The 10,156-nt window shown below is 52.6% G+C and overlaps 1 protein-coding gene across 2 annotated transcripts; it reads left to right on the top strand.

Annotated features, from left to right (window-relative positions):
* The first annotated feature begins 430 nt into the window (after positions 1–430).
* On the top strand, positions 431–6,477 carry ZNF574 (zinc finger protein 574). Of its 2 annotated transcripts, none has more exons than XM_060186044.1 (2): positions 431–586; positions 3,200–6,477. In XM_060186044.1, the coding sequence occupies exons 1-2, from the start codon at positions 571–573 to the stop codon at positions 5,923–5,925; spliced, it is 2,742 nt and encodes a 913-aa protein (XP_060042027.1). In that variant the 5' UTR covers positions 431–570; the 3' UTR covers positions 5,926–6,477. The 2 variants fall into 2 exon arrangements, with proteins under 2 accessions (XP_060042027.1, XP_007532991.1); XM_007532929.3 differs by having other exon boundaries at positions 437–641.
* The last annotated feature ends 3,679 nt before the right edge of the window (positions 6,478–10,156 follow it).

The following is a 10,156-nucleotide window of genomic DNA, read 5'->3' as shown; positions in this document are numbered from 1 at the left end:
GGGCTGGAGCCGGGGGCCGGCGGGGCGAGCGGCTGCGGGACTGGAGCCGGGGTGCCCGGGCGGGAGGGGAGGAGGCGAGGAAGTGGACGAGCCGGCGACTTAGCGACGGGGTGGAGGTGAGAGCAGATCCGGCCTGGCCGCCCCGGGGCTGCGGCTGTGAAGAGGGAGACGGATCGGGAGAGGGGGCGTCAGGCCGCCCCTCGGACGGGAGTCGAGCCCAGAGGGATCAGGGGGCCCCGATCGCCCGAGAAGGGAGCGTGCGGCGGCGGGGAGTGGGCTCCGGGGACCCCGGAAGGAGCAGGCGCTCGTCTGGAGTCTGGGTGCCCCCCCACACACACACACAGTGGGGAGGTTGAGTTGACGCCAAGCGGAGTTTTATCTAATCCCTGGAGCGGATGAGGGCAGAGTTGAGTCGTTTTATTTATTTATGGTAACTTTTTGATTTGTTTGTTGGATAGAGATCAAGAGGGAGAGAGACACCTGCAGCCCCGCTCCACCACTCGTGAAGCTCCCTTCCCCCTGCAGGAGGGGGCCGGGGGCTTGAACCTGGGTCCTTGCGCACTGCCTGTGATGTGCGCCCTACCAGGTGCGCCGCCACCTGGCCTCATGTCGAGTGGTTTTACAACTTGGAGAGACTTGGGGTGATAGGCCAGGGGGGGGTCTGGGCTCCCCTCAAATAATTGAGGGTGGGAGGGCTGAGTTTTGCAGAGAAGAAAAGGTTTGATTACTGTGAAAGAAGGTCAGGGTAGCCCGAGGTAAGTCAGAGCATGTATATAATAAATATATATATTAAAGTTATTGCTGAAGTTTCACCCACTCCAGGATGGCTTCAGATGGGTAGAGACAGGCAGCAAAAGAGAGAGAGAGAATCCATGCAGCACCAAAGCTTCCTTCAACGTGGTGGGGGCTGGGCTTGAACCTGGGCTGCCAGCATGCCCGAGCGGTGCATTGTCCAAGTGAGCCATCTTGCCTGCCTGGTACACGGGTTTGTAAAGAACTTGAGTTGTTTTGAAGGTTTCTGAGCATCCATGGGAAGGGTTAGGGTTGGAGCGGATCTTTTTTGTAAATACGAGGGGATTAGGTGTGGGTAGCCCTAGAGCGGATATGGGTTGTATAGGATTTTAATTTATTTACTTTTCAGGGAACAAAATAAATGCAGGCCCAGAGATGACTCTGGGTACAGTGCATGCTTCACTATGCCTGAGGCCCCGGGATCAATCGCTGACACTGCAAACACCGTGGACAGCGCCAAGGGAACTTGCTGGATGGTGGAGCAGTGCTTTGATGTCTCTCCCCTTCCCTCCCGTCTTCTTTACCTCTCTGTCAAAATATAGAGTAAAACATGGGCCAAGGAAGTGACTCAGTGGTATTTTTCATGTGTGAGGCCTTGGGTTCACTTCCCTGTACTGCATAAAAAATAAGCATAAAGAGGGTCTAGGGGTCCAAGCCGTGGCACACTGGGTTAAGCACACATAGTACGAAACACAAGGATCCTGGTTCAAGCCCCTGGCTCCCCACCGGCAGGGGAGTCACTTCACAAGGGGTGAAGCAGGTCTGCAGATGTCTTTCTCCCTTTCTGTCTTCCCCATCTCACAATTTCTCTGTCCAGAAAAAAAAAAAAATGGCTGCCAGGAGCAGTGGATTTGAAATGCAGGCACCAAGCCCCAGCCATAACCCTGGAGGCAAACAAAAAAAAGAGAAAGTCGGGGCTGAGTGGTAGTGCACCTGGTTGAGTGCACATGTTACAGTGCACAAGGACCAGGGTTCAAGCCCTCAGTTCCCACCTTCATGGGAAAGCTTAACAAGTGGTGAAGCAGGGCTACAGGTGTCTGTCTCCCTCTCTCCCCCTTCCTTTGAATTTCTGTCTATCCATTAAGTAAATAAGATAATAAAAAATTTTTTAAAAAAGTCTGGGAGGGGTTAGAATTGTAGGTGAGTCTCAGTGTAAAGAGATGATTAGTATGAAGAATATGTACCCTGGAGGCTAGAGTTAAGGTGGTAGGGAGCATCTGAGTATGACAAAGGGATTAAGTTTTTGTGAAGTTGGGTCTGAGTTCTCAGGATAGCCAATTAGGGATGGTGAACCAGTTGGAGAACCATGATACCCAGACTCCATACTTCAAATGAACTCCGATTAGGAAAAGAGGAGTTAATTTGAAGTGTGAAATCTGGGTATGCTGAAGGGAAGTGGAGATGGACTGAGCCATTATGAGGAAAATTGATTGGGGGTAAGGGATGTTGTGACTAGAGGAACCCAGGACTCGGAGAGACGGGCTAGTGGGTTGTAGAGATCTCATGTCTAGAAGGGGGTGGACCATAGGCTAGTATGGAAAGTGGAGTAGTGGGGCATTGGGAGCAGTCTGGTGGTTTTGGTTCAAAAGCAGGTTTAGAACCTGGGATAGGGAACAGGAACAGCAAATCAGGGAGAAGTGAGTGGTTAGGGCCTCTGGGTACTTGGGAGAGGGAATAGCGTAGTAAGTTGATAGGACGAGTTATTGGAGCGGGGGCAGGTGGTGGGCATACATTACAGTGTGCAAGGATCCAGGTTCAAGCCCCTGGTCTCCACCTGCAGGGGGAGAGTTTCACAAGTGGTGAAGCAGGACTGCAGGTGTTTCTCTCTGTCTGTCTCCCTCTCTAACTTCTTTCAATTTCTCTGTCTCTATACAATAATAAATAATACATTGAAACATTAAAAAATAAAAAAAATTAAAAAGAGTCAGTGGAAGGAGGTCCTGAGTGAGAGGACCAGGTTCTTGTGTGATGGGTGGGACCTTGGACCAGCTGTGAGGCTTCACGAGGAGAGAGGTTAGGCAGGTTAGGTTACTAGAATATGAGGGGAAGAGTTTGATGCAGAGGTGAGACTTGGTAAAGAATTGCTGGGAGTTTTTGTTTTCTTTAATTGTTACTAATTGGGAGGGGAACCAGATCATCTCTCTGACAGGTGATGCCAGGGATCAAACTTGAGACTGTGTTACCTCTCAGACTGAGTGTTCGGGAGATATTTTTTCTGTAGGCTTTGTGTGTGAGTATATGTGTGTTGAGATTTAAGAATTGTTAGGAAGGTAGTAGTGGAAACTGAAAATAAGAGAGGCAAATAGATGTAAGGTTTGGCAAGATGGGGAGGCAAGGATAGCCTTGCTCCTGGAAGTGACTGGGGCAGTGGCTTAGCTGTGATTTGTCCCCACCTGCCTTTTCCCAGCCCAGAGCCTTGCTGCCGCCATGACTGAGGAGTCCGAAGAAACGGTCCTGTATATTGAACACCGCTATGTCTGCTCTGAGTGCAACCAGCTCTATGGATCCCTGGAGGAGGTGCTCATGCATCAGAACTCCCACGTGCCCCAGCAGCACTTTGAACTGGTGGGTGTGGCTGACCCTGGAGTCACTGTGGCCACAGAGGCAGGGTCTGGGACAGGCCTCTATCAGACCCTGGTGCAGGAGAGCCAGTACCAATGTCTGGAGTGTGGGCAGCTGCTGATGTCACCCAGCCAGCTCCTGGAGCACCAGGAACTGCACCTGAAGATGATGGCGCCCCAGGAGGCAGTGCCAGTGGAGTCACCGCCCAAGGCGCCTGCCCTGAGCTCCAGCACCATCCACTATGAGTGTGTGGATTGCAAGGCTCTCTTTGCCAGCCAGGAGCTCTGGCTGAACCACCGGCAGACACACCTGCGGGCCACTCCCACCAAGCCTTCTACCCCTGTTGTCCTGGGGTCCCCCGTTGTCCTGGGGTCCCCTGTGGGCCAGGCCCGTGTGGCTGTGGAACATTCGTACCGCAAGGCAGAAGAGGGTGGGGAAGGGGCAGTTGTCCCTTCTGCTGCTGCCACCACCACTGAGGTGGTGACTGAGGTGGAGCTGCTCCTCTACAAGTGTTCTGAGTGCTCCCAGCTCTTCCAGCTACCAGCTGACTTCTTAGAGCACCAGGCCACCCACTTCCCTGCCCCAGAGTCTGAAGAGCCTGCCTTGCAGCAGGAGAGCCAGGCCCCCCCACCTGCCGAAGTGCCCGTGTCTCAGCCTGACCCCCTGCCATCCTCAGACCACAGTTATGAGCTGCGCAATGGTGAGGCCATTGGGCATGACCGCCGGGGGCGGAAGGCCCGGAGGAACAGCAGTGGAGAGCCAGGCAAGGCAGCCACCCAGGAACTCTTTTGCTCAGCCTGTGACCAACTCTTTCTCTCGCCTCACCAGCTACAGCAGCACTTGCGGAGTCACCAGGAGGGTGTCTTTAAGTGCCCCTTGTGTAGTCGTGTCTTCCCCAGCCCTTCTAGTCTGGACCAGCACCTGGGAGACCACAGCAGTGAGTCTCACTTTCTCTGTGTGGACTGTGGCCTGGCCTTTGGCACAGAGGCCCTCCTCCTGGCCCACCGGCGAGCCCATACCCCAAACCCTCTGCATTCATGTCCATGTGGAAAGACTTTTGTCAACCTCACCAAGTTCCTTTATCACCGACGTACCCATGGGGCAGGGGGGGTTCCTCTGCCCACAACACCAGTCCCACCAGAGGAGCCTGTCATTAGTAGTTTCCCTGAGCCTGCCCCCGCAGAGACTGGAGAGCCAGAAGCCCCAGAGCCCCCCGCGTCTGAGGAGAGCTCAGCAGGGCCTACCACCCCTGGCACCTACCGCTGCCTCCTGTGCAGCCGTGAATTTGGCAAGGCATTACAGCTGACCCGGCACCAGCGTTTTGTGCACCGCCTGGAACGGCGCCACAAGTGTAGCATTTGCGGCAAGATGTTCAAGAAGAAATCTCATGTACGGAACCACCTGCGTACACACACGGGCGAGCGCCCCTTCCCCTGCCCTGACTGCTCCAAGCCCTTCAACTCGCCTGCCAACCTGGCCCGCCACCGGCTCACGCACACAGGAGAGCGGCCCTACCGCTGCGGGGACTGTGGCAAGGCTTTCACGCAAAGCTCCACGCTGAGACAGCACCGACTGGTGCACGCCCAGCACTTCCCCTACCGCTGCCAGGAGTGCGGCGTCCGTTTCCACCGCCCCTACCGCCTGCTCATGCACCGCTACCATCACACAGGCGAGTACCCCTACAAGTGTCGGGAGTGCCCCCGCTCCTTCTTGCTACGCCGGCTGCTAGAGGTGCACCAGCTGGTGGTCCACGCCGGGCGCCAGCCCTACCGCTGCACGGCCTGTGGGGCTGCCTTCCCCTCGTCGCTGCGGCTCCGTGAGCACCGCTGTGCAGCTGCGGCAGCGCAGGCCCCAAGGCGCTTCGAGTGTGGCACCTGTGGCAAGAAAGTGGGCTCTGCTGCTCGGCTGCAGGCGCATGAGGCAGCCCATGCAGCTGCGGGGCCCGGAGAGGTCCTGGCTAAGGAACCCCCAGCCCCTCGAGCTCCACGGGCTACAAGGTCTCCTGCAGCCTCCCCGACAACCATGGCGGGTGCGGCCCCTGGGCCCCCTGCAGCTCAGGGAGCCCCTGCAGCTCCTCCCCGACGCCGAGGCCTTGAGTGTAGTGAGTGCAAGAAGCTGTTCAGCACAGAGACATCACTGCAAGTACACCGGCGCATCCACACGGGTGAGCGGCCCTACCCCTGTCCAGACTGCGGCAAGGCCTTCCGCCAGAGCACCCACCTGAAGGACCACCGGCGCCTGCACACGGGTGAGCGGCCTTTTGCCTGTGAAGTGTGTGGCAAGGCCTTTGCCATTTCCATGCGCCTGGCAGAACATCGACGCATTCACACAGGCGAGCGGCCCTACTCCTGCCCTGACTGTGGCAAGAGCTACCGCTCCTTCTCTAACCTCTGGAAGCACCGGAAAACCCACCAGCAACAGCACCAGGCAGCTGTGCGGCAGCAGCTGGCAGAGGCGGAGGCCGCAGTGGGCCTGGCTGTGATGGAGACTGCAGTGGAGGCTCTGCCTCTGGTGGAGGCCATTGAGATCTACCCTTTGGCTGAGGCTGAGGGGGTCCAGATCAGTGGCTGACTGCCCCATTTCCCTCTTGTGCTAAAGGACCTTGCAGCCTGTACATACTGTGCCCCTTCCACCCCTCCTAATCACCATGTAAGTTCTATAACTGGATTTATTCTGTCTTCTGAGGGGGTGCTTGGGCCCCTTGCTATGCATAAAGGTGTTCCTTACCTTCTACCTTTTTAGCACTGGTGCCCCCAAGATGAAACAGTCAATAAAGACTGAGTTGGATGGATATATATATATATATATATATATATATATATATATATATATATATATATATATGCTTCTGTCTGGCCCAGCTGTGTGGGGTGGAACTTGGGGACTGTGAGCACAAGTACTTGTGTCTGTCCTTTCCTGACTGTAATTCTAGCATTTAGAACATTCCTGACAGGTGTTGAGCTGAATTACTGTGCTGAGTTGCCAGTAGTACTTACTGATTTGTAACCTGGACTTCACTCTGGTGCTAGATTAAAGCAATGTGACTCTCTTGCCACTAGAAGTCACCACATACCAGAAAAACCTGAAGTGAGTGTCTTTTGGTGGCAGGAGCATTTGGGATAATCTCCCGGTTCATTTTCTGGACTATTTGGGGCAGTCTCCCCAGGGCTGCCTGTTTTCTCCCGGGGTCCCCAAGAGCCTTGTAGGTGGGGAAGGACAATCTCTTGGGCAGTGGAGGAAGGTGGCTGGGAGGACCACACCCAGCTGTGACCTGGAAAAGGTTCTGAGTGAGATGGCTGAGGTAGGCACCTCACTTGGGGAGATACCTGGCTGTCTTCCTGGTATAGGACTCTGATCCTTTGGGGAAAAGGTTTGTCAGCTGTCTCCTATCCAGTTTGTCACACGTACTTTACTGTATTTTTTGGGGGGGGGGGTAATCACAGTGGCTCCAATTAGGAGAACACTTTCAGGGAAGTGATCTGAAGTTGAAACCAATGTGACTTGCCCAGAACTTGACTTTAAGCCGGCATAAGATAACTTTTTAAAAATATTTTTGTTCTTTATAAAAATATATTTATTAAGAGGAAGAGGAGAGAGAGAGAGACATATGCAGTACTGCTTCACCATTTATAAGCTTTCCCCCTACAGGTGGACCAGGAGCTTGAACCCAGATCCTTGAGCATGGTCGTGTGTGTGCTTAACCAGGTGAACCACCACCTGACCCCAAGAAAACTTTTTAAAACTACATCCTTTAAATATATATATATATGAATGATAGAGAGAAATTGAGAGGGGAGGGGGAGATAGAGAGGAAAAGAGACAGACACCTGCAGCGCTGCTTCACCACTCATGAGTCTTTCCCCCTGCAAGTGGGGACCAGGGGCTCTTACCTGGCTCCTTGGGCACTGTAATGTGTGTGTGCTTAACCAGGTATGCCACTGCCTGCTGCCCCCCTCCCCATGATAACTCTTTAACTTTTTTTTTTTAATATCAATAAAAAAATAGAGCATCAGTCTGGTATGTGTGATGCTGGGGATCAAACTGGGGGGCCTCATGCTTGAGATTCCAACACTACTATACCACCTCCTGGACTGCAAGAAGATTCTTCTGGGGAATTCAGGTAAAAGGGAAGCAGTACTGAGATTAGAGAAAAGGAAGGCCTGGGAAATGTCCCTTCAGCCTTTGTGTTACTTGACCCCCCCCCCCCCCCCAGCAGCCTTTGGCCCTCTGGACACTGGGGCACCAAGACTATGGAAACCCCTGGTTTAGCTGAGTGAGTGAGGGTGCGAGGAGGGTTTATCTAAGCCACACACTGGCAGAGCCAGGGCTAGGAACCAGACCTGACAACAGGTTTTTACTGTCATGCTTTTTTAGTCATTTTCTTTTTGCCATCAATGTTGTTGCTGGGGTTTGGTGCCTGTGCAACAAGTCCACTACTGCTGGTAGCCATTTGTTTTGTTGTATGTCTTTTGATAGAGATAAAAACGGAGGTTGGAGGAAGATAACCCCAGCAGTACTTAACCACTTGTGAATCTTGCCCCCACAAGGACTTGAACCTGAGAACCTGGGTCCATGCACATGGTAACATGGGCACTCTATCGAGTGTGCCACCACCAGGCCCTAGTTTTCCCCCCTCCCCCCTTTTTAGTTTATTCTGATAGAGAAATGGAAGGAGGCAGAAACAGCCAGCAGCACTGTGCTATATTCATAAAGCTACCCCGGGGGTAGCTTTAAGTAGAACTATCAAGAGTCAGGGCACTGACCCTCAGGGCCCACTATATTCTTGGCAAGAGGTCCAAATAGGACAGTCCATGGCAAGTCATGGGGGCACTCGGCCACATTCATGAGGGTACAGGTAGGCACCTACTTTAGCTCCAGTGTGCTCTTGGGTGCCATCTGCTTGTCACAGATGACTGGGTGATAAGGAAGTTTGGGGTTTGTAAAGATCTCACTGCACCTCTGGAGGCAAGGGAGCTGGACCAAATCAAGGAACTATTCTCACTGCTGACATTCCACTCTCCCATACCTGCTTGTGGGAAATGGGCCCAGGACCTGGAGCGACCCGCACCTGCTCACCTGGAAAGTGGAGGGTGCTTTTCTTAAAATCTTGCCAGAGCCATGCAAAACTACTTTTCATTTATTTTTATTCCAACCAGGGTTATCGCTAGGGCTCAGCTCCAGCACTGTTGAGTCCACCATTCCTGAGGACCTCCCCCCACCTTTTTTTCCCCCTATTAGGACAGAACAAGTGGAGGGGGAGATAGGGACAAAGAACGGTAGATACCTGCAGGCCTACTTCATTGGTTCTGAAGCACTTGTGAAGGTGGGGAGCAGGGGCTTGAATCCGAGTCCTTGCTCATGGTAACGTGCACTTAACCAGGTGGGTCACTGCCCTGGCCCCTGCGGGGCTACTTTTTTTTTTTTCTCTTTTATTTATTTATTTATTTATTTATTTATTTATTCCTTTTGTTGCCCTTGTTTTATTGTTGTAGTTATTATTGATGTCATTGTTGTTGGATAGGACAGAGAGAAATGGAGAGAGGAGGGGAAGACGGGGAGAGAAAGACAGACACCTGCAGACCTGCTTCACCGCCAGTGAAGCGACTCCCCTGCAGGTGGGGAGCCGGGGGCTCGAACCGGGATCCTTCCGCTGGTCCTTGTGCTTAGCGCCACCTGCGCTTAACCCGCTGTGCTACCGCCCGACTCCCTACTTTTTACTTTCTAGACTGTTAGACACCTCCCCCCACCCGCCCCAACACACACACTGTACTATTCCGTTTTCTCCTATCACCCCACCCTTTACCACTGAATTTGTAGAATGCCAGCACCTTTGTGCCAGTCCTCCATCAGAGGGTTGGAACAGTGACAGGCCTAAAGGCAGTAAGGGAGCCCCGTTATTGACACCACTTGTGGTTTCCCGTGGTGGTGATGTCTTGGGGACTGGCCCATGTCCTAGCCCATGAAGCTGCTATTCTTGCCAAAAGACTTAGTCAAGATGGGCTAAAAAATGTGAGAATGAAACTACAACAATAAAACAACAAGGGCAATAAAAGGGAATAAATAAATAAATAAATATAAAAAATTAAAAAAAAATGTGAGAATGAATGTCGCTCTAAAAAGGGAATGAGGGTGGGCACCTTGTACACTTCGAAAGTCAGCTCTGGTTTTAAAAGGTCTTGTAAACCTCTGGGAGTGGAGGTGGGGAAATAAGTACTTAGTCTCCTGATGTTCTCAGAGTTGCTGGAGGCAGTGTAGTGGAGTTTTGTCCTAAGCACTGTACTTGAACCGTCATGTCATGTAATCCTTGCAAGCCCATAGGGTAGTAGCCCTACGTTACAGTTGAAGATACTGAAGCTCACACACACTGTGGGCTGTGATCTACAAGGCAGAACAGAAATTTGACTCATCCTATTTCCATGCCTTGGATTCCTGTTTGGAAAATGACTTAGGTCTAACTACTCAATGTCTACTAATTGAATAGAAGTAAAGCCAGAGGCTGGGTGGAAGCATATCCAATTAAGTGCACATACTACTGTGCCCAAGGACCCAGGTTCAAGCCCTTGCTCCCCACCTGCAGCAGGGACACTGAAGCAGTGAAGCAGGTCTGCAGGTATCTATCCCTTTCCATTTCCCCTCCACCCCTATTTTCTCTGTCCTATCGAATAAAATGGACCAAAAAAAGGGAAAAAATGGCCACCAGGAGCAGTGGATTCATGGTGCCAGCACCGAGCCCCTGCAGTAGTCCTGTAGAAAAAAATAAAACCCTACTCCCTCCTTCACCCACCCCACACACACCATTTCC

The sequence above is a fragment of the Erinaceus europaeus genome, chromosome 2 (assembly GCF_950295315.1).
Source record: "Erinaceus europaeus chromosome 2, mEriEur2.1, whole genome shotgun sequence".
NCBI classification, from domain to species: domain Eukaryota; kingdom Metazoa; phylum Chordata; class Mammalia; order Eulipotyphla; family Erinaceidae; genus Erinaceus; species Erinaceus europaeus.
This window is presented reverse-complemented; position numbering and strand designations above follow the sequence as displayed.